Source organism: Venturia canescens, chromosome 1 (genome assembly GCF_019457755.1).
Source record: "Venturia canescens isolate UGA chromosome 1, ASM1945775v1, whole genome shotgun sequence".
Classification (NCBI taxonomy): Eukaryota; Metazoa; Arthropoda; class Insecta; order Hymenoptera; family Ichneumonidae; genus Venturia; species Venturia canescens.
The window spans coordinates 21,569,250-21,594,781 of record NC_057421.1 but is presented as its reverse complement, the minus strand read 5'-3'; the positions used below and the strand labels follow the sequence as shown (position 1 = coordinate 21,594,781).

The 25,532-nt window shown below is 40.8% G+C and overlaps 1 protein-coding gene across 9 annotated transcripts in view; it reads right to left on the bottom strand.

Annotated features, from left to right (window-relative positions):
• bru3 (bruno 3) overlaps positions 1 to 25,532 on the bottom strand; it is a 620,380-nt gene that overhangs the window by 90,454 nt on the left and 504,394 nt on the right. For 2 of the 9 annotated variants that reach the window (XM_043432963.1, XM_043432971.1), the window contains exon 1: positions 4,432 to 5,507. The exons of 5 other annotated variants lie outside the window; for them this stretch is intronic. In XM_043432963.1, coding sequence (XP_043288898.1) covers positions 4,432 to 4,482 — 51 coding nt within the window. In that variant the 5' untranslated portion in view covers positions 4,483 to 5,507. Of the gene's footprint in view, positions 1 to 4,431; positions 5,508 to 25,532 lie in introns of those variants that run through there. 2 more of the 9 variants (XM_043432965.1, XM_043432970.1) reach the window with 2 other exon arrangements.

Below are 25,532 nucleotides of genomic sequence, written 5' to 3'. Positions count from 1 at the left end.
CGATTCGATTACCGACCACCTACACCACACCCTTCTTGCACGCTCCGAGCTTCCCGCAATTCTCCGATCCCTTTTGCCCTACTATATATACTTTCCTCTCTCGCTCTCTCCATTTCTCCTTCAGTCTTAAACTTCGTTCATTCTGTCACCCTGTTTTTCTTTCTATTTCTCTTTTCCTCTTTCTCTATCTTCGTTACTGCCACTCTTCTGTAGCATCCTTTCCTGGCTCACGAAGTTTACGACAGCACAAGAGGTTTGCCCAACACACATTCTCAGTCTTTCCATCTCTCTTTCATTCCCTATTCTCCGAAATATATCCGTCACGAAGTCTTTAACTGTATTTTCTCTCGGTATAGGAATTTTCTCTGGAAGGTTTTACTCCCTGTTTCGCGAGGCTCCCCATGCTACATCTTTTGCTTTCACTCACGGAGAGGCCTCTTCCGTTCCTCCTTATTGCTCATCGATCCGTACATACACTGCTTTAGTCGGTTTATTGTGTTTTCTTTCGCTTTGAAAAGTTTCATTATTCAGAGAGGTCTACGAGCTGAGAGGGGGCAACACTTTATGGGGTTAGCTTCGGTCAATGTCACAAGTGAACTGTTGAATATAAATTTTCAACGATAGTGCCTTTGCGCAATCTTATCCGAATACGATTTTGTCCAATTGTATTTGTGTCCTAAGAAAATTACAAATGAACAGTCCTATCGCCATATTTTTCTTTATTACTCACAATCAGATGAACACTGACCCAAATACCAGTAAAAAAAGTTATGCAACCATTTGTTGGTTTATGTGTTGCTAATGAATCTTCATGAATCTATATTATAGTTTACTCAAAATTTCCGAGGAAACTTTAACGTAATTGGTCCCGCACGTGAAAAGTAAAAAATAATGAATAAGCAGAGTGATATTTAATTCCCAAGTCAGTATATTTTTCATGTAAAAATTAATGAAAATTAGTAGAAACAATGAAACGAACCATAAAATAAACGAAAGTCTTTTTCGTCGATGCTGTAGCTAAAGGCCTTCGCACAAGTGTATTGTTCCAATTATATCATTGTTCATAAAAAATATCTATGAAAAATACTTAACTATGTTTCCAATGAATGATTCAAGGTAGCATTATGTATATGGAACACATGTAACGACGACATCGCATTCGTTTCGTTGTTACGAATATTTTACCCCATCAAGAAAGCTCATTTTTCATAGCTATTCGATATTGTCATTGAGTGAAGAGATGGCACATTCAATCACAAACCCTCTTCATTCACGGATCAGCTGATGCGGACGTTTCATGCAATGTAATCAATGTTGCATGAAATTTTCATAAATATTCTCAAACTGGGATTCGTGTGTACCGAGTGTTTGATTATCATGCTATACGTGACGTGGACGAAATACGGTTTGGACCAAGGGATTCTACATATTCGGAATTGATCTACCGTAACAAGAATCGGCGTACTCGCTATGTTGCAGGCTGCATTACATCGTGCGACTATGGCCGCTGGCGCATTAGTGTTGCCCTTGTATTAATTGATGTATGGTTGTCACTCATACACGTCTCTCTCATTCCCTCTCTTTCTCTCTCTCTCTCTCTCTCTCTCTGGTTTCAACCCTATTTAGAACCATTCCACTTGTCTATACCGATATTAACATCTACAGTCGAGCGAAGAGACTATCGACTATCTACCGAGTAGATAATCTACTATCTCAGCATCGTCTTATCGCTCTCCCTCTCTCTTCATCACTTGGTTCGATCAACATGCGAGACGATCTTCGGCTGTAAACAGGATCGATGATGACGACGGCATCTCGTCTCGTGAGAACGCGTCACGTGTATACACAATGCATATACGCATTCCACATATAGGTAATGGATACCTCGAACAGCGCTTTGCCTATGCAACGACTATTACCGTGGATGTGTACCTAGTAAGAGGCGCTGAATTGACATAAAGCAGATGTAGCAAATCCATACTAATTGTTAGAATACGAAAGGGCGGAACGTTTAAATAACGTCCGGTGAAAAAACAGTGCTTTCTTCTTTTTATTTATTCATACGAAGGTAATTCATCGTATTTCCTTTGTTTTCATACCTTGATTTTATTGCTAGAAACACTGGGAACAATAAAAAAATTAAAATTTTCTTCAGTTCTTGCATAATTAACGTTCATATTAACGTTCAGTAGTAATAGTTACGACAGTTTGCAAAAATTGTAAAATAGTAACTTGTTACAAAATATTATGAAAAAGCTAATTTATAATGAAACTACAGAATAAACGCTGACTGTTTAGAAAAAAGAGGGTTTATTGCTCCCAAATCAATTCCAACGATTCTCCCCAATGTTCATATGCCTCGAAAAAAATGTTTAATTTAGTTGAGAGTATGAAGGAATGACAGTTACACAAGGAGTCATATTTGCCCGAAAAAGAAGGCCGGAAAAACTCTCGTTTTTTTTTTCTACCAGAGCGACTTGGACTCCTCTTATTTCACGGTGTTTTTTTTTTTTTTTTTTTCATTATTTTTTTTCATCTATCCAGTATTCCCTGAGTAATCTGTTTAAATGGACGTCGCTGGCAGTACTCGACAGCTCGCACAAGCTTAAAGTGTGTGTGCACGTGTGTGTGGAGTGTCTTTGCGTAGTTAGCCTCGCCTTTCGCTGCCGGAGTTTTACCACAAACTGCTGACTAACCTGTATAGACAATCCACTCTGTATATTTTCCACATACGCACACGTATACATGGAAGTATATTTTTCATAGGTTCCCCGGTGAAGAACGTTGTGCACGCGTGCAACCGAGCAGCTGCACTTTTGCCGAGGCGCCGGGGCTCGGCTCGGGCGAGGGGTCTGGGTACATGGGGGGTACACACCATGGGGGTTGGCTCCTCCGCTAGCGATATTGTAAATGCCACGCTGGCAGTAATGTATATAAAGCTATGTATGCGAGTAAAAGGGAATGGGAGGTTAGGTGGATTGTGTAACATATGGATACACTATTCGAGCGTGCAGCACATGCCTTTATATATATCTATATGTATACGCACATAGGCAAGAGTTTACGCGTGAATCTATAGACATCAGCGTGCGCAGGGAGTCTTGTATTGCATGTATATGTCTACGCACGCTGCACTGAACTTGTGCGTGCATCAGAGTCACGTTATTATTATGCACATATATGTGTATATATGAGCGTTCGATATTAGAACATATAAATATAGTGTGTGTGCGTGTGTGTGTGTGTGTGTTGGGTACGTATTATTAATATATCCACAAAGAAACGAGGTATATCCACAGAAGCGTGTACTCTCGCTTCGTATCTTTACGACACGATGTTGCGACGCGTAAACTCTCGCTTTTTCTTTTTCTCTCACCAGCGTCCCTTAATACTTTAAACATACACGAGCACACGTGCATCTTCGAGCGTTGGGTGCATGTGACCCGCTCATAAACTTGAATCTCATCACAGACTCGCAAAGTGTCTTGGAAAATAGCTTGAAGCTCGAACCGACGTGAGTGAATATATGTTCCCCGTAGCCACCAATTTCTATAAATACGGTACGTTTTGTGTATAGCTACATAACGTTAAATGTTTATGTCACACGTAAATATGCATTAAATGTCGATTGACGGAACATTTCAGAAGCTCTTTTCATCTTTATTCGCTCGTGAAATCAAATGATTTCAAAGGGTTTCGTGCATGCCTTTAGGAGTATATATTTTTTTGGCATTTCTATTATCGATTTCCGGGTTTATGTGTGAAAATACTTTACTGCAAATAACGATTCGAGGTATACTCGTTGATAGGATGTTTCGGGTAAGATCTACCGAGCAGATTTCTTTTAACTCTACTACGATATATAAAGGAAATCGTCCACTCGTTTTTCCATTTTGAAATTTTATCACCGATGCTTTTCGTGTTAAAAATTGGCTAGAGTCAGGTATTCCACAGGGCAGTTTATTGTCGAACTGGGTCATCGTTGCGGAGCTTCCCGTATTCGCCTTTTCCCCGTTTTCGTATTGAAGTCTCCAGAATCTCGGGGTCCACAACCTACTCAGATTTCACCCATTCAATTTCATCTTTCGACTCGGAGATTCGAGATGCTAGCGAACAAAATACAACAAAGTACATTATTCGAGCTACTCCTTGTTATACTCAACATTTTTTGTATTTTTACTCTGCGAGAGTGCGTCGAAACGTTCTACCACCAAATGCAATAATAGTGGTGTGTCATATACTCGTCATTTGCTCACCCCGAAACGCCCGTTGTTCACCAATGTATATTCATCCAAACGCGCACGGATTCCTCAGTATGCAATGTATATATGCATACATTTATATGCGTGTTTATACATCTATATATCGATATAGATCCGAGTGTAGTACATGGAACACGCAATAGTTGAAGAAACTCGACGACACACTCACCATTTGAAAGTCGTTCCGACGCGACGGCACCGCTTCCACAATATGAACCATTGGTGCGAACGACGTGATATTGCCGGCTGAAGAGATCAACGAGGAGTACGAGTTTTCAGTATATATAATAATATATATGTATATATCAATGTATATAGATATATATATATATATTATATGCGTATATAAACGTAGAGAAAATCCAACAGAGGGTAGTTTTAGCTCGTGCAGTAAGGTGGTACGTTTGTATAGATTATATAACGTCCGTGTGTATACACATATGCGTGTATGGTACGTAGTTGTATCTATATATATCTATACGATGAAAGTTTGAGCTAGACGTGTGCGCGCAAGACTGTAACTGCGTGGCGCGTATTCCAAGAGACTTGTCTCCTCGGTATATTCTCGTACTTTTGTTTATGGAAAGGTAACGCAATAGAATGTGATGTAAATCTAAATAACAATTTTATTTAATGATTTATTTTGCCTTGGCTCTCGTATTTAAGTAACTTTTCGTTGCTTTCAACAAACGATCGAATTTATTTTGTTTTATCTTTTTTTTTTTTTTTTTTTTTTTTATCACGGAAAATTCACACACTCACTTTTCCCGCGGTTTTCTCGATCTATCGGCAATTGAACGGAGGAACGAGGAATAATTGCAATGTCAAATGTTGGTATATAACATTAATGTAAATAACAAAACAATTCGAATTGCACTGCGCGAATAAATAATTCTTAGGGCATAAAACAAAAATAAAACAATGCGCTATACATTCGGTCTTGACATATGTAATCGAGAAAGATGTTGGCGAACAGCGTTTGCTGCTTTGTTCCTTTGTTTTTTAAAATTATTGGCAATTACGAATAGAGCGTCGAGTTTAACGCTGAGGGTTGTCCACAGGCTCGCTGACTAGATATTGCGAACAATCACCGTTCGTTACGTGTGAAAGCGCGTCGAAGCGGAGACGCCGTCGGGTTAGGAGAGCTATCGCGAACTCTATATAGATAAAACCCCCAACGCAGCTCGTCCGCGACTGATTCCCCAGGCCTACACGCACCCTCTAGCCCTCTAGTTTTCTCCCCCTTTCATCTCCCCACTCTCACTCTCACTCCCTACCTCCTACTCTTACTCTCTCCCTCTCTATCTTTCTCTCTTACCCGTAATATATATAACGCCACCCCACCCCTTCTCTTCATCCTTCTCTCCTCCCACAACTCCTCTTCCTCCTCATCACCCCCCGAAGCTTGCTCTCGCTCTCTTTCAACCTTCAGATAGGAGAGCCTTCCGCACCCCCTCCAACTTACTCGCTCCCTCGCTCGGTAGCTCACTCGCTCGCGCTCGTCCGACTCACCCTTGCTCCGGTTTATACGACTATGCCACCCCTATTTCGCTCCCTTCGAGCTATACGCCTTGCGTCACCCTCGTGGCACATCTTTCTCGCTCCCATCTCTCTCCTGCTCTTCCTCTCCGACGCGATCTCATTCTCTCTTATTTCTAGAGAAACCCTTTTCCCCTTGCGCCTTCGCCCTTCGGCTCATCTGGGTCCATATTCCATACGAAAACCCCTCCGGGCCAGTTACGCACTGGCCTGTGAGAGCGAGCAGCCTACGAACCCTCTCGATCCTGCTTTTCCACGACGATCCTCTCACAGGCTTTCCCGTATATCGATATACACTAAGTCCCTATATGGCAAACTCGGCCAATCAAACGTGCGTTCCCAAAGACCTAAAGACTCCTACTTTCCTCTCTCTCTCTCTCTTTCTTCTCTCCTCTCTCCTCTCTCTTCTGCTCTCCTGCTCTTTCCCTAGATGATTCTGTAACATGCCGGTGGTGCGGTTCTCTCGCTACGTCTCGCGGTGAGTTTCAGTTTTGCTAAGATAAAGGGCAAGACGAAGGTAGCCGAGGGGGAGTGCGAGTGAGACGGAATGATAAGGTCGAAGTTAAAGGTCGAAGGGGAGTTCTTTCCTCTCGCTCATTCTCTGTTTCTTTCCATTCCTCTTTCCACGCATAAGAACGGGAGAAAGAGCGTAGATGGGAGAGATTGGCGGAGAAATAAAATGTAGGTGACGTTCACGCGCTTCGCACTACCCTACAACGGAAAGGGGATATTCATCCCCATTCTCTTCGCCCTTCCCTCGCAATATATACCGTTTCTTTTTCAGTCCACCACGCTATTTCTCTGTCCTCTCACTCTTCGCCCTCGTCTTTGCAGAATCTAGTAACGAGGTTTCAAGCCTCGATTCGATACTGATTCGATTGCTTGGGATTCTTCTTCCTTTTATTTCTTCGCCTCTAGATTTCCTTTCCCACCGGCCGGGACCCCTTTCCCTCTCTATTCCTCGCTTATCAACTTTTACTTTCCTTTTTTTCTTCACGCACTACATGTATAGACTGAATTTCATCCGAGTGATATTGCACCCCCTTATCCATCCATTTCTGTTCCATCCGGTGTTTCTCTGCTCCGCTTCATCTTTATATATGCGGATACCCATAAATGTGTTGACTTCTCTATATTAAAAGTTTGTTACCGTACAATACACGATTCTAATATACGCCAAGAAAATTGGGGCTCCTTTTTATTTTATCACCTCTTTTATATTGCCCAATACATCCTACATATGAGAAAATTCAGGTTAAAATATATTCTGCATAATCCATTGTTCTTTGTACCATGAACAGGGCTTAATAAGTAAAAAATTCACTTTTATTTCGTCATCTATCCTTTGCAGCCTTAAAAGCAGTTTTTCTCGAATAAAAAAATGTGTCAAATTAGAATATTATTATGTTGTATACGTTCAGTCACAATGCATATTTATTGTGGATGAAGTATAGTGTCATGTTTTGACGATGAGAAAAAAAAATTGGATTTAGAAGAGTGCCGCGTGATGAATGGTTTTGCCACGTGAGGAAGGAGGGAGTTTTGTTTCGAAATTATACCCAACTTCCATCCGATTTTTTGAAAAATCGTTATAAATATGCTGGATCTGAGCTTTGTTTCACGCTCCCAGGAACTTTTAGATCGATCGAAATATTTGTGGATATTTTCTCAGTGTCTTAGCGCCTCTCGATTAATCTTGCAATCCAATCTTTATCTCAGTACTTTCCTAACGAATTAAAACCCTGTTTTGTCAACAAAAAGATTGAGGTTATCGGAATTTTACGTAGACGTGGCAGGAATATCGTCATAGGTAAACCCTAAAATTCGAAAACTTTGGTAGGAAATACTTTTTCGTATACGCTCATCTTTTCGACTGTCTTCGATGCACTTTTGAAAATGGGACACCCTCTATAGATATTGTAAATATAACAAAGATTTAACTCTGTGATTTTGCATTCACTCAATCTCTCGGCTCGGCTGTTCTCTCGTACTTTGGCTGCTTCATATACCTTTCTATCTGAGTACAAAAGCGACCGGAAATTGCTAGTGGCTCTGTCGTTCAACGAGAGCTGTACGACGTCGTCTCTATAGTGATCGGACGAGTGAAATACTAGGATATAAAGGTAGGCGCATAGGTTCTGTCTGGAGGTCATTTTCACCCTTCTTTCTCCCTCTAGTTCTCTTTCTGCCATGAATTTATCTGGGGGCGTCTACCAAAGCATCAACCGGGATGGCGGTAATAGTCGCAATTCCAACGTAACTGGATCGCTTGGATTTCTGGGCGAGCTTGGAAAATAGCGATTTCAAAACTCAAAACTCTTTACACAGTTATTCGAGCGAACTGACTCGACGATGGGTAAGTGGGGTCAGCATCGAACTTCGCGTATTCCGATATTCCATTCCACAGTATGTCAAGGTGGACGAGAGTGCAGAGCTGTAAACTCTTTCGTTGTTTGATTTACCACGTTCCAATGAAATTACGTTTGTTTCTTTCGAACGATCTCAAGCAAAAATGTGTATCTGAACGATTCGCTATTTTTAATGGTTTGCATTTTCCCATCCGTTTTTTTACCCGTAGAATCAGATGAAAGCGAAGTGTTCGAGCAAACTTTTTGATTCTTGATTAAAGAAATTTTTTTTCTTCCTTGTTACGCACTTTTTTTATCATGTCTTCCGTTAATGAAAATATGCTGTAGAGGAAAGTTAATCAATATGAAGAAAATATTTCGAAAAAGGCAACTTCTTTATGACTTTCGCGATGCAGGCTCAACGGATTAAAGCACTAGAAATTTGTTCTGCAACAATTTGTTTCCAGATCGAAATTATTTCGGAAAAAAGTGTGCACAAAACACACCATTTAGTTACTCTAAATTGGATGGACTAGGAAAAACGTTTTTAAATGCTGCGTAGAATAGCGTTTTTTTTTCTTTGCATAAAAATCCACTGGTAACCATACTTTGTTAGCATTTCAACGATATAAATTGACATCAATAAAAAGGTACAATTTTGTAAACACGATTCTATCGAAATTGATTTAGTTCAAACTAGTCCCCATTAAGTTTCAATAGTATTACCAAACATACATGTCATAAGCAACCTTCCGAATCGAGGCGGACACTAAAAAATGAAAAGCTACTCAACAGAGGTGAAATTTTGACATTTTCGTTAGCGAATATTGCTCAATTCACATTGTTCTCGTGTTACAACGACATAACAGAGATACAACATTCATATTATCGCGATCCCAGAATTAACGAGAGCTTACAAATAACAGCGGGATGAACTTTATTAGGTTGAGAGATCATGCTCGTTCCACAGCTGGTGCAAAGCGTTGTCCTCGTATAGCTGTACGCATTAAACGTATATGTACACTCGATTTGAACGCGCGTTGTTTTCTATGCTAGGAACGTCGTCGCGTGGTAGAAATTGGTGCCGAATGATCGCGTATATACTTTCTGTAAAAGTATAGCACACGCGATGCCTGAATAAAACGCTGGGCGGGGAACGTCCGTGACGTAACAGATAGCGTGCTATTACGTCACAAGAACCGTGCGGGCGTTGAGGGTATTATCGAAAATAGAGAGTTGGAGCGAAGAAAATGGAGTGTGGAGGGGCAAGGTGGCGGTTGTAAAGGTGCAGTAGTAATAATCGGGCCCTCATAAATTATCGACGAGCATGTCAACGACCGCGTATGGAACGTGTACATTCAGTTAAAACATCTGAGAACATTGCGTGTCTCGAACACGACCGAATCATTTGTACTACATTGCCAAGAAATTGCAACTCTTAACAGATATATGTGTGGGTGTTAAAGCATTTGGATGATGGAATCTCGTTTTTATATGAAGCATAGTAGCTACAAACCAATGGATCTATTTTTAAAATATTGCAATGGCTTAGACAGTTTTTGTATTTCAATTCTACGGATGTTTGGTAGAAGTATCACATTATTCAATATTAATATTATTAAATTATGAAAAATTGCTTGAATATTATCAACATTCATTTCGTCGTATTTGATGGAATAATAATTGAACGGAAAGTTACAGTATTGTACGGATCGTAGCCATAAAGTTGAAATCGAATGTGACCAATTATAAATCAGTTTCCCCCTATACAGTCGTTAAAGGGGCTATAATTATAGAGTTTTTTGAAAGTTTCAATCCGAAAATCGTTGACGTTGCAATGACCTTTCTTGTAATGGATTTAGAACACCCTTGACAAACGCTTAACAAAGGTTCGCATGTTAAAAGAGCCAAAATGATTTCTAATAAAGCTACAAAAACAAACGAAAGAAATTTCATTTTGTTCTGTGCCTTTTATCGACTGGCTGGCTGTTCACTCCCTTTTTTCCCAGGCACAGCGACAAAAGTTTGCGAAAAAGAGATAACGCCCCGTTAGTGATCGCATGATATGGAAGGAAAGCCAAGGGAGAGTTAGGTGAAAGATGGAGACAGAGAGAGTTGAAGAGAGAGTGAGGGGGGAGAGAGCAAAGAGAGAGAGAGAGAGAGAGAGAAATCGAGGGATATATAGAATTCTCCATATCAGTTGGTAAAAAGTAAAAGGATGTTACCTCTATTTGACGTAACGTGGTAAATCATGCGTGTTACGCCTTTATGCTTACTAATAGACGGATATACAGTGGGTGTGGAGCCAACCCTCCATGACGACCTTACGCGGGACTTTCCTTCCCCAGGTTTGGCTCTTCGAATCCCTCGAGCGATCCCTTGCCCCGTTTCTCGCTCCACTAGACAGTATACGTATATATATTGGTCCTCGATTAGCGAACCCTTCGTAAGTGCGTACGGTGGCCCAATCTGTCTGTCTTTCTCTAGCGCTCTCCCGCTCTTTCCATGTTTTTCTTTTTGCCTCTCCCTCCTGTCATACTTTTCGTATCTCATTCAATTTTTTCTTCTTATTCTATGCCGTCTTCTGTTTCTCTCCATCATCATATGTATAAACGTATCATTTTCTTTTGTTCTTGGCCATTGTCCCTATTATCGCGAGCATCATTTTCTTCGTAGCGGGTATTTTCGACACTGGGCTCCTCGTTATTTCGACTCGAATTGATGTATACTGCATTCTCACATCAATTATTATGTCGATAATGGAGCGTAACCTAAGAAGTTTATGCATAATTAGTCGATTCTGCTGACAGCGATGGGCTAGCGATCAGTGCATGTGATTTTCACTATCTCCAAAGTTATGTTGCTTCAGACGAAGCCAGTACTCGGATAAATGACTACTTAGGAGTCTCAAGGTCACGTAGAACGTAAATTTAGTGTCGGAGTAACTGCTTGCGTTGGTAGAGTATTTCACCCTTGCAACAGTAGCGTATTAGGATAAACGGACTGTGGCCAAACCCTTTTAGATTCGTTGCAGAAGAATAAAAGTTGGGAAGAGCAGAGAAAAGTGGGGTTGAAATGATAAGTTGGGCTGAACCCAAAAGACGCTCGCGGGATTACAAAAAATTATAATCTTGAAGGTACTCAACGCTCTGTTAATCTTTTTGTGATTTTAGCTGGTTAATTTTATTCAACCAAAGAATTTTCTGCAGATCTAAAGTCTTCCTTAACGTCTGTAAACGTATCGAACTCTTGCTACTTCGTGCAATCAAATCGAACTGATGAACTTATATGGTAAATCATAAAAAAAAACGCTATTTGTGCTGAAAATATTATTGGAAACATGGCACTCCCCATCTTGAAAATATACTTCGGACAAAGACTCGCGTAAATATTGAAACGAGCAAACGTACTTTGAACCTTTTCGGTCTGTTCTGATGTTAGTTTACTCCATGCAGCTAAAGCTAAGTTACATCTATACTTTTATTTTTCCCTACATCTCGCTCCATGTATTCGCCTCAGTATTATAATTCATATACGTTTGTGCGTGGATGTGAATATTGCGAGATCGATAACTGAAAAGTATCCATTTTATTACTGTTTTTTTCTTAAACTAGCGCTCGGCTTCCGTGCCATTTGCTGGTGCACTTTTTCCATGCATTATTCGTGAGTGTTTCCCCGTGGGACACATACGACGTACACAATACCTGAAAGGAGGAAGCACACGCAATCGACTAGGTATTTCGACGGTCAAACAAGCAACAGCATACGCGACCGAGTACGCGACATGCATGCATACACACGGCTTCTTATTTTGGGGGTTTAGTGATTGTACCACTGACAAAATAGTCACGTCGAATTAGGACTTCATTATTTCCGTGTATGTCTTATAAACATGAGAAATATGTATGTACACATACAATTATTAAGAGAATAAAATTGATTGTAGGATAACAATTCTTTTCACTATCATCGCGATCGACGACTGGGTTGGAAGTGACACACGTGGTACGAGGTACTGATTATGGCGGTAATTTACGGACGTCTGCAGACATTTCTAAAGGGATGTAGAATATGAGGGGGCCCTCATTTTCTCAATATGTATGTTTATGTATAGAACATGCTCAGGGACAATAAAGGACTATGGTAGTGTACGTATCACACGAGGTGTATCGGACATTGCGTGTACTCATAAATATTAGAAGCATGTCCAATTAGTTCTAAGTTGAAATATTAACTCGTTGTTCTCGACGAATTTGGTGAAACGAAAAACTGCAGAAATTGCAGGGACTTCAAACGAATTTAATGAAGTTGAGAAAATTTCTATTGGAATGGAAATTTTGACTCGAAAATATTTGGTAAATAAAGTTAGTCAGTCTCCTGAATTGTTTTAAATTCTGTCGTGACTTAGTGGAACATCTAGAATTAGAAAAAAAGGAAAATATTGATAAAAATGTAGACAAAAAGGTTGATGATGATCGAAGCACATATGACGAATCGATGAATAGAATATAAAGTGTGCGATGTGAGTAAAAAACTACTAGCCTTTCACTTGGACTCTAACTCAAATATATTCATGCACGAAGACTTTGTTATACGAAGTTTCGTCGAGCGACTTCTATCGTTATTAACGGCTTTCATTCTGTTTTGTTTTTTGTGCCCCATTCCTCCAGCTCTCGTGTATTTTTGTTTCACAAGGTTCGAAGTACCGCAGATGCGAGAGAGAGAGAGAGGGGCAAAGTAAATGTTTGTAAACATAGAACGGGCCGCCTTATTTTTCTGTTTACCCAACCGGGAGAAAGATGTTAGCCCGATGAGAGTTTCAATTTTATTCCCCGCCCACCGTAATATCAGCAATAATCGATAATAAAAAAATTCTCAATAAATAAATTGCGTTACGTGACGATATCATTTGTGTTTTCTCTCTTTGTTTTCTAGTAAACTTTCCTCCAATTATCTAGAGAAGTTTTCGAATTTCATCCGTTTCAAGCTTGGCTAACAGAAAAGGCAGAATATTCTTTCCTTTTGCAGGCTCCCTCGACAAGCAATGTCTCCCGCCTTCTTGCGTTAAACACCATAAAGTTCGTTCTCCACGCCTGGGTGAATTGAACTTTAGCCTTTCAATGAAAATATGCAAAACCCATCTTAAGCACATTTATTGACGAATGAAGAAGCTCGTTACTTACCGTAATATCGCCTGGTTCTACTACGTTTTTGTCTTCCGCACTCTGTTTTATTTTTTATTTATCAACTCACATTACCGTAGCCCTCCCGTGGTTAAATGCACGCTACTTAAGAAGTTGCGTAATCAGCTTACGTGGCGTAAATTTTATATATGTATAAGTTGAGCCGGGGTAACTTCGATACTTTCTGAGCATTGGGGACATTATCGTCGACGAGGCAAAAGTTGAAAAAGAATAAGCGCAAAAGGAGATTGCAGCTGGATATTTTGTATAGGTGTGTACAGAGATCTATCATCGGTACAAGGAAAAAAGCACTGAGCGTACTGTCAACTAGATTAGTACCAACTTTTCCGGCCACTTCATTCGGCCAGATGCGAAGTTTCCCGTTAAAATAATAATAAAATTGAAAAAACATTTTCACGATGATAGAAATAGTCTCTCTGCTTGTTATATTGTCGTTCGAAATACAATTTCGATAGTGCTGATGTTTGCTGATCAGACAAGTTGTTGAAACGCTCCTTTTTTTCATTGCTCGAAAATAAATTTGCAGTTATGTAGAAACTAACAGCGATGGAAATATAAGTCAATTCGTTTCGGTGATTCGTTTTTTTTAATCAACAAAATCACTATTGTTAGTATACGATTCAACGAAATAACGAATTAGAAACTTTTCCAACGAGAGGTTCCAATAGGTAGAACAACCACAGATGGGGCCACGGCGAGTGAGTTCGCACAAAAACCTCAGAATCTCGTTAAAATAAAAACATTTATATTAATCCCCACCTAGTTTCAGAACATGAAGTGGGACGGAAAATCAGAGGGATAAAGAGCAGGAGGAGGAGGAGGAGGAAGAGGAAAGAGAACGAGAGAAAACGAAGAGCCGATTTATTGATCGGGTCGGAAGAGCAGTTCATGGTGAATGTGTGGGCTCCGTGCTATCGGCAACACCCCCATAACAAAGTCCGTGTATTAAAAGCACGTTCGACACAGAATCTCCCGCAATAAAACTTCTATGTGTATATGTGAATGTACCTTTTAGTGGGAATCCATATGCTCGGAGGGCTGATTGGTCTTCTGTTCTAAACCGCACAGGCTTAAATATCCCAAACTGGAAGCTACTATTCATCAGGTCCTAACACTAATTATACAAATCATCAATAATAGTTGCTTCGAAAAGTTTCGGTAGTGCCGAATTTATGAGGTATGAAAAACCAAATCAGTTTATAACTTTGGTATAATAATGTTTTAAAAAGCTGTCGAATGTAATTTATTTCATGAGGCACTTTTTAAAGCACAAAAACTTACTTCTTCAATAAAGTGACGCTGGATGTTGGAAGAAAACTGGAAGCAACGACGTAGCTTCATCTAACACGGGAGTTAGATCTTTCCGTCGAATGATCCGAATTTGGAGTGCACAGCTTTTGAGTCCTCGAGTCACGGGTTTGGTTCAATGTAACCCACGCTATTTATACTTGCTATACTTCTGCGTCATGGATTATTTATTATGACAGTGTTATCGATGAAACCTCGAAAGACTTCATCGTCGTAAACTCAATAAAAAACAGTGACAATGGAAAATGATACTTCATGCTGGTCATTGACGGTCTCCCTTCGCCTTAAGGTTCATCCCCTATACTATCAGCCTCGAAGCTAATTTTTTCTCATTTTTTTCTTTATACTTGGAAAACAACAACCGGAAGTTGAAGCCAGCATTTGTAAACGTATAATGAACAGAGCCCAGCGCAGGAAGTATATACGTTATTCTGATGCATCGCGAATCGGTTTCTCCATTAAAAAACTTGCGGGATTGTATACGAGGAGAAATAACAGATACAACCCTCGATAACGGATGGAAAGAACGAGAGGTACTACAAGTTTAGTGTAGTAAGTTGTGTGTGTATGTATCGCGTACGTAGGAGACGAAGAGAGCAAAAGCCCAAGCCGACCATGGGTTTGCGTTGGACGGGGACGGTACGAGGGACGCCTTGCGCTTGTTCCCGCGCTGAATTATTGAGACGCCAGGCCAGGATCGATGTCACAAAAGGAAAAGCGACGGTGGAGTGACTGAAATGACGGGCTTTCGACGTTTCTCATACATTATGAACACACGGCCGGCTCAGCTACTGGCCTTGGCCACACCATACCACATACATCCGGCACACTCAACTTGGTCAAAAAAAGTTTGATTTTTTGTTCGCCCAGCCATCACATGAAACTTTAGTTTTCAACCTGAAACTAAGTTCTGTTTAACCTCAGTTGAGTAGTTACGTTTTCAAAGGTTGCATACACGAATCTTCGTTTGCTCGAGTACAGATTTTCTCTTTGATTCACACCTTTCGATACGTAAATCCATCGAGGAAATATTTCTAATTTTTATATGGGATGGCTCTTCCGTCGATCAATTGAAAATTCAATGAGACGAGACAGCTTTTTTAGCCCTTTCGAATTGGGTCACTCGATGTCCACATCCATATTTTCCTTAGCGGAAGAAGACAACAAATTATCATAATTCATGCAGAAGCGGTACAGTCAACTGATAATTCGTTAGCGACGATGTAGTAGCCGGTCTCTGTATGAATTAGTGAACATTCTGGTCAACAACGTCGTAGGGGGTATGTTAATTAGGGGGCAGGAGAAACGTGTCCCGGGATAGTATATAATATCTTGATCAGTCGTATAGTCATATGGGAAGTGAGCACGCACGATGCTATCATCGGTATCGCAGAGTTGACTTAGGTATACATGCAATCAATTAGATCCTCCGCATATCTCCATTGGATAAGCATTAGAGGCCGATAGAACATTGTAGTATACAATCAGAAAGTGAGTATAATTCACCGTTGCACAACACACAACTTAGAGTTCCATCTAACGTTTGAATAGGCGGTACAATTTTTTTACGTTGGTCAAAGTTACGAAATATCGTCGATTTGTACAGGAAGTTGACGATGAAAATTTATAATCGTTTCCGATTATTTCATCATTTGGTTTGTCGATTGTTACAATTTTTTTACGTTGGTCAAAGTTACGAAATATCGTCGATTTGTACAGGAAGTTGACGATTAAAATTTATAATCGTTTCCGATTATTTCATCATTTGGTTTGTCGATTGTCAATTATGAAATTCTGGACAAGTACAAGAAAATAAGTATATTTAAAAAATAATTGTCCACCGAGAAAATTACGGAAACATGAGGATTTTGAACAACTTGGGTCGTGGGTTGTACGTGAATAATCAATAATTGTGTCAACGACTAGATTCTTAGTCAGCAAACTTTTCGCGATAAGTATGACTGTTAGGAAAAAAATTATGAGTCGTTTCTGGTAACACATAAATTTCGTTACTCGCGTGCAATGTCATGTCTCCACCTGTGCAGCCAATAACATCAATTTCTCCCTGCTGAAGGTATAGTTTTTTCTCAATCATTTATTTCGAACATCGAAAAATCTTTTCTCATTTCTGTTGAGGGGGTGAATGGAGTAAACAGACGAAAAGACGTACCTCTAATACCGTCATACGTTACTTCTTGTAGATAAGATTTTCTCCCAAGTAATCACTTTATAAAAATGTTACAAACATGGTCGAATCAATGATACATAAATACCTTGTGCAACCCTTGTTCGGATAAAATCAATTAAGAGAACAATCGAATTCGTCAGGAAATTATTTGAATGCATTCTACGTTTCTGCATGTACTATACTCAGTGCAATAAAACGAAAAGCGAGGGAGGAAGGAAAGTTGGTTAATTCCTTTACAATTCCGTACGATTTTCATTCAATAAAAATCAACCATTTTAGTCTTCCTGTATTGTCCTAATTATTTTAGGTTTAGATACGGATAAAAATTTCAATGGGGCTTGAATGGGTAATTTTTTTCTCCTATTTTCGTTTCTCTCGTCAGTATAGTGAGTAATTATTCATTCGAGTATAAGGAGCATTCGCACAGGGTGCTATTCAGAGCTGATGATGGAATTATGACTAGCATTTTGCGCGTGTACAGTTACAATCATTTTCTCATCACTCAAAATTTCCATCAACTTATTTTTCATTTTATTCGTTATTTTCGTACCCTACTCGTGTGCATTGCATATTCGGAAACGATTTGGAGAGTAAGTAAGATTGGAGAGAGATGTGCATTTCATCTTTCAGGAGGGTTGTTGACCCCTTAGAGTGACCGAAGCCGACCCTAGGAGTCCATAACCACATTGTGGGCGATCTTGTCGCCTTTTGCAAGAGACGAGAATCCACGAAGAAAACGGTGTATTTGCTTCTATATATCGCTCAATTTCTTTTTTCTTGTATCTTCTTACTTTGATGAGAGTTGAAGAACATTGGCGAGACAACATTTATTTAGCCACCACGAGTCCGGGTCTTTGCACACTACTCTGAGTTTCGATTCTGCTGAACATTCATTGTGTGAATTCGGAAACTTTTCGTTCTATAGACAATGTGCACTTGACGAAGAGTGTTCAGCTCCAACAATCGATTTTCTTTGTGCCGTCGCCCGAAATAATTTTCTTGACCATTTTTACGTCGAACTTCAATTTTTTTCTGTACATTCTTATCGTAACCGTGACTTATTAATAATAACTGATAAAATTAAATCCAAAAGATAAAGACATGCATTATCCTTCCGATGGGACATCCATTTGTGGAAGGCTGCTCGAAGTGGACAATAACACAGATGTAAGCGAATATACATAACGGACGATGAATTCTAATGGCCGGGAAAGGGGTGGTCCGGTCAGAGAGGCTGCTGGTCCGTGGAAGAGTGGGTACCTAGTGAACTGAAGATTTTTCAATGGGCACAAGAAACCCAGTGGTCCGACGACTTCTCTCAAAAACTTTTCCAAACCTCATCCCTATATTCTGTTCTCTATAAACTACTCGGCCCGTATGATATTCCTCTTTTTCCTTGCAGTTTCTTCTCTCCTTCACCGTGCATACATACATTGAACTTCGTCATATCACTAGTTTTCCTTCCGGTTGTACTCGATTGTTTATTCAAGGCTCATCGTTTCAGTGGCCATGAAGATGTATCGCCATGAAGATCGGAGAGTCTTGCACTTTGTTGAATAATGCAATGGATATTTTGATTTAACAAATAAATATATATTCGATATCACTGACAGCAGTGTGGGCAGGGTATTTTCCATCAACAAAGATACACGGATTCGAACAAGGTCACTACTTTGCTGGGTGAACGTTTAGCAGGACACTGACTCACGCATCGATCATCGGGCAGCAGCCAGTTGTCTGAGTCTCTGCTGATGGTACTAAAACCAAGAATGGATCAGCCCGTTTTTTCACAGAGTCCATTGGCTAGCATGCAAATGCCATGAAGTAGTACATCACGCAAAAGTGGCTTTCAGCAAAACTCGGAGAGACCCGACAGGGACAGGAACAGGAAGTTTGTTAAGGGCTAGCATGGAAAAGGAAGAAGAGAAAGCAGCGTTAAATGAGTGATGGGCCGAGCTTCCGGGAATCCGCGAGCTCATCCGTGGGGGTTGACTTATATTAAAGAAAAATCATTTTTATTCATAGAAAATTGTCGCGATATATTTACATTTTTAGCGATGAAAACAATAAATATGTAATCGGATACTAATGTTGCGAACATTCATATTAAATCATCGGTTACGAGATAATACTTCTCGCCATGGCTCGACGAGCTCAGGGCTATGTAGATAGAGAAGTGAGATAGAGAGGGTATGGGGTTAAGGCAGATGCTGGATCAAGCATCCTGGTAGTCGCTGCTATTTCTCATACTCGTCCCGAATCGAGCAAACCGAGTTCGCTTCGTTACATCTTTGAATATTCACGAGGGTGGATGCGTGCCCGCGGCCATTTCACGGGGCTCAATATGTTTGGTAATATAGAGATAGCTTTATAAATATCGATTGAGAACATGGATGGAGAACCCTTCCATTCGTCTACGTGTTAGCTGGCCTATGTTCTTCAGATTAGACACCGTTATGCTCGTAAAATACATACGGATATCATTTGTAAACCGAAGAACCTGACGATGGATGTTCAATTGAGATTTGCAAAGAGCTGCAACGTGATGTCAACACGAAAGCTTTATTTTCCCATGATCGTAGCTAACGTAATATAAATTCAAAAAGTATTGGTGACAGACATTGCATACTTAGGTCCGAGAACTTAATTCCCCGGTGCTTCGACGAATGTTACGAAGGGCAACTAAAAAATAGTTCACATTCGGTGATCGCTAAGTTTAATTATATCGAAAAATAATTGAAACCAGCCATTTTTTTCTCAATACACACTTTGAATGCTTCTCTCGTTTTTTCACAAAAATGGTGTTCAAAAAATGTAACTGTTCTTCCAAAAAATGACCTTCTTTTACTCTTCTATCCCTGCTAGTGAAATGACTGTAGAATAATAATTTGGTATTTAATTGGCTACTTTTTTGTCGTTATTTTTGAATGGAATTGTTATAAAAATTGGAAAGATAGGAAGAAAAGGGGGGAAAAATATGAAATCAGTAGTAACAGTATTTGGAGACGGTTCGGAAAAACCACAAATCTTTTTTCTGTCGAATCGCTAAGAGTTATAGGAAAAAGGTCAGAGGCAATAAACTGATAATCCTCGCGTACTCCCAGACTCATACACGATCTTTCTTCCACTTTGGGTTTTAGGGTAAGGAGTTGAAAGGATAACTCTAGCACTCCGGGTGTGCTTTAGTAATGTCGAGGAGAAAGTATGGCAACACCAGCTCCGAGCTTGACAGCAGGCTTCTTACCCTAACGTCTTCACTATCTATATCGAGACGCAATTCATATTAAAGTCCTCGGGGATTCGCTGGGATTGGCCCTATGAAGCCAAGGGACAGACACTTTTCACATTGAAAATCAGACATCCGCGAAGAGAGGACTTAGTTGCGATCCTTCGCAAAAAAGCCTCGGACCTTCCTAAAGATGTACGCGAAAGTAAGGTGAAATGGTTCTTGGTTGCTTCTCTACTTTTGCTCTGTTATTGAAGACGCTTTGAGATGCGCGACAGAATGTACGTCAATGAGGACAGGAGTATGAAAAAGAAGGGGAGAGAGTGAGAGAGGACCGGAAGGTAGCAGTTCCGACTCTGTATGACATCGGAAAGGCAGAAAGGCAATTCTCCGGGCTAGCTTATCACTTGAAAGCAGGCATGCTTCTCCACATTCTTTTATTCTCTCGTTTCATCTTTCTGTCTCTCCTTTGCTGAAGTTACCGCTGGTTATTCCGGGCTACTTCCGTTTCGTTCTATCTCGTTTTACCTCTTTTAGAGTATAGACAGCATCCGTCTTTCAACCCCTCAAGATTTTATTCACTCTCGTCACTCCATTCGCTCGGTGAGCCAGCGGCCAAGAAAAAGGACGACTGATGCTGTATCAAATCTCGATCCCCCAAATTTGCTACTTCAATTTTTCTCAAGACAAAGTAAAAATTGAGATACGTGCACTTCCTTTTCGGAATGACTAGCAGGAACCTTGGTTTTCGTCCTTGAACTTTGATAAAAATACAATATTTGAGGTTCATTTTGGTGACTTATTCTTCAGAGAATGCCCAATTGTTATTGGAAGCGTCACCGCCCAGAAAAATGGTACCGAATCTACTGAGGCACAAGATTTAAATTTGGATGATGGACGTTCACATAACGAAATAACTGACGAAATGTGCGTTTGTCAATGCTTCCTGTCTCCAGATAAAGATGGTCGATATTTCTGTTACGTCATGCTCCGGACCTTAAAGTAACATAAAATTTTGAGTTTGCGATCGAATCAATTGTCTTTCAGCATCTCGCAACCCTCCCCTTTTCCCTGGTCCCTCTCAGTCTCTTCATCCCTTTCTTTCTCGCTCTTCGCCATTCGACTTTGAATTGAAGAGAAAGGACCAATTAACAAGACTCGATCCTACTAATTGTGAGACCGAGCATTCACAGCTGTTCTTCAAAAACGAGCGCCCCGCTGTGTCTTTTTCCCCCTTCTTGCCTTTCTCATTCACTCCTCTCGGTATTCACCCCGTTTTCGATTTGCCTTGTCGAGAGGAGCGCTTCAGAATCCCCGTTTCGTTAATAAGAGCGGTAGAGATAGAAACAGAGACAACGGACGAGAGCCTCGGCTCAAAGACTTTATGAAATGATTCTCGCTGGTCCGGACGGCTTTTAGAGTAGTACGCTAAAGGTACTCGAGAAGAGCTCGTCCCGAGGAGAGAGGAACCTTCTCTTTCGTCGCAATACCCTTGCCCTTCTCTCGTTCGGTTGGAGAAGATTTTGTAATCTCATGCCAACGAGTACAAGAGAGATGCTATGACCCAAGAGACTTTTCACCAGGGACTCAACCCACGTACCTCCAGTTTGCCTAATGAATTTTACGGATATAACGTGAAAATGGGAATTTATGTCTCAAGGGCTGAAGACTTTTCGAAGAAAATGTTTGATTCTGGTAAAAAGTACTGACGTTAGTACATACTACATCATTTGGTGAACCTAGGCAAACCTTAGTATCAGTTACACGTAATAATGCTTCTGTAGAGCACCAGCAGATCTTACGAATACTGATAGCATAAACGCTTGCAAGGTTGAAATCTTTCTCAAAGAAGACAACATACACGATGTTATAGTTCGCTAAATTACGCTGATGCGCAGTTGTGCACAAAGTACCTACCTGCATTCACGTCGAGAATTGCACATCACGGGTCATAAGTTTTCGTGGTTCCTGCTCATGGCGTTCAGCCTATGTGTTCCATTTATACGGATCTCTGCTTCCGAGCTTCCGAATTCATCACCAATGTCTATTCGTTTGTGGAGACAATAGTCACCTTATACTTTTTAAATGTATCGTCACGTTAGAACAGTAGGAATGAAGCAGGATTAAAATTAATTTGATTTAGTCAATGAAAAGTGTGACTATATCGGGCATGAGAAAACACCTACGTACTGTACAAAATAATTCAGTCGTCGAGTTTTGCCGTTCAGTGAGTACCATCAAACGTTTCTCTCAAGTTTCCTGCTCATCGCAGAGACGCTCCGTGTGCTGCACTCTCGGCAATTATTAGTAGAGTTTCCCTAATTAACTAATGCACTTGTCGCGTCCCCGACGTTCAGGCCCGCGATCGACGAAGAAGAGAACGTCGTCGAGAACGTGTTTGTCCTTGAGTGTCGAGACTCCTCAATTCCTCTTGCGTCATACTTCTTACTACATGTGCGTATTATGTATAGCCCATCCTGCTTAGAATATAGGCTTTTGCCTGCTTCTCTATTTCTTGTCTCTCATGGTTCTCTCCTCGAGGTTTCGCATCCCTCAGTTTGAGCATGAGCAGAGAGGCTCGGTATAGCCCCGAGGGGGTCACCAAGTAATTGGTTTCATTCCCAAGGAGACAGGCTCAGAGACTCGCTTTACATCTCACTCCCCTTTCTCTCCGCACATACGTGTGCTCACGTAGACACTTACTCCGTGCGTCTTTCTGTTCAACTCCCTCTTCCATACTCCCAACCCTTTCTCCTATCTTCCATTTGCTCATTCGAAGACTCGGAGATGTGCAACACGAATTCTCTCTGTTGAGTCTCCGAAGCGAGCACTGTCTCGTCGGCTTCCTGGGCCATATATATCCCACCACGGTACACATATTCCATGGCTGCAACACTTTCCACGGGCTCTAGTGGGCACTGCTAAGTAGCGCATTTTCCCGAATAATTATGCAGATGAGGGCGTTAGTTATGATAACGCCTACCAGGTATATCCGTACTCTTTTTATATACCAAGCAGCGTTCAAGACCGGGTACCAAGACTATTCCTTGTACTGATATACACGAAGAGGCTCCTCCTGGTTATCTTCAACGGTGCAACACCATCGAGCAAATGCCGTCAGTGCTTTCCCTTAAACACCATGATACGCTTTGCGCTCTGCTATTTCATTTCTCGAGAGACACCTCGCGTTGCGATAAGGAAGTGAAAAATAACTGAAAAATTCCCAGTGGTCACATTCTCCCTGCTCAACAGTCCACCCTTGTATTCCAATCCCTCGAGATACGCATGTCTACAAGTTTTGTTTTTATCCTCATTATAAACATGAACTAATTCCCAAATGATATTAAATACTCGTCTCGGAATAATTGAAGACTAAACATTTTACCTTTAATGCAACTGCGTTCCACGGATCCTTTTCCCATGGCGAATTCATTTAAATGACAGACAATATTTACTCCAGACAATATTTACTTTCGTTACGTAGAAATTAACAGGTGAAAATTCCCTAGCAGCTCCCATTCTGTATAAATATTATTGATCCGTGCGCGTTCGGGTCTGTGAATGTACGCAAACGACTAGAGAATGTTGAGGAAGGAATGAAGAGGAGAAAAAAACGGGAAGAGAAGAGAGATGAGTATCCCCGACCGGATAGCGGAGAAACTTCATTGTCGAACATAGCATGGATGAAGGCAGAAAAACGTGCGGACTGTACAAATGCCGCATGTATATACATCAGAGGATCGTTGAATGCCTGCTCACGTGGAGGTTGAGCCCTGACGTGACGTTGGATACCAAGGATCATTTGTTTCAATTATTGTAAGTCACGTATCGTTTGTCGTGTTTGTAGCCAAGCAGTAATTTAATTAGTTGCCCCTCGCCTCGCGCAATACCGCCAACGCCTCCCCGTGATAAAGCATTGTGTGTGTTTCGCGTTTTGCTGATACCGCTCACGGTTTTATATAGATATACGATGCTTTCAACCGCGGCACGCGATGCCTTCGAGAATTCTATCCCTCGACTCACCGTCACATAGCTATCGGCCTATGGCTTGTGTTACTTTTTTTTTATCCAATGCACCTCTCACCGCTGTACCCGACCACTGGATTTCACGACGTGACTTTACCGCGGGCGCAAAATTTCTTTTTTTTTATATTCATTTTTTATGCGCCTAGCATTCAGAAATGTATAGGACCAGCGTTGGCAGAGGGGCAGGGATGTATCTAAATTATATTATATTTAGCAACCTTTCAAGAAGGTTCCTAAATCATGCAGTTGTGAATTCCTTGCACTTATAAGAAATGAGGGGTCATATGTCTTTCCACTTGACTACGTACCTTTCTCACGAGAGATGACATGTCACTTCTAAAGAATAATTGATAACCTTCTGACGGCAGTGACCGAATGTCTGCCATTCATATCCAGTTGAGTCCATTTGCTATCTCCAAATTTCCACTCATGAGAGCTTTACGTCAGTCTTGCTGGTTCTTCATCCCCTCGGCGTGTTTCAACGAACCACCGTCGATGTTTTATTACCCACTCGATCCTTCTTAACGCAGAGCGTCACGAGACTGAAAGCGGACTTGAGCTTCATCTTGATATGCACCCCCCCGCCCCATCGTACGTATACACGAAAGCGGATACAGACTTTTTTTTATCAATTTCTATTTTATGCTAATTTGGTGTCTTGATGTCTATTTATTTTATTGCAGCAATTGGAGCTTCGAAGAAACGATGAACGTAGATCCTCTTTTTGAGACATTCAGAGTCATCGAGCTCACACGTGAACAACTTTAAATCGACGGTGGCGCCTCCCGGAGTAAAGTACATTTATATAAATAGTAAACATGGTCGCTGCCGCATGTCCGGCATCCCGCACCTATTCTACATGGTTTCTCCGGGAGTTTTTATTGAAATCGCGACAGATAAACTTCGCGGTGAGCAATGAAGTGGTGTAAATCCGGCTTTGGTCTCTTCGGTTGTGGCAAACGTCTGAACAATTTTCGATAAAATAATCTTTGTGACTGGGGTGAAAGGCGTCATGACGCAAGCAAACTGCTTCGTATTTTTATTTATTGCATTGACGCGAGAAAAATCTGGTTTCCGGAAACGGACCACAGCCGAAATCGGCTAATTGAATCACACATTTATTGATATTTTTTATATTCACGCAATCGTTATGCTCGCCACGAAATTCGGTAGAAATCGATTTTAGTTTGATTGTTGGGCACTTGGGGCTGCGTGTGCCGTCGCTCGATGACTCTTAAGCTTCGTGTAAATCTTTTTAAGTCTTGACAAGTTTTTTCACGAGAGCAGTCCATGTAGCGAGTGTGTTGTTTTCGTGAAAGTTAAAATAGGACCGATGCAAAAAAAAACAGTGAAAGCAGCGAGTCGTGGGCAAATTTTCTTCTTTGGATGATTTACACTTTCAGGTTCACGTACAGAATGAAGTTTTGCGGA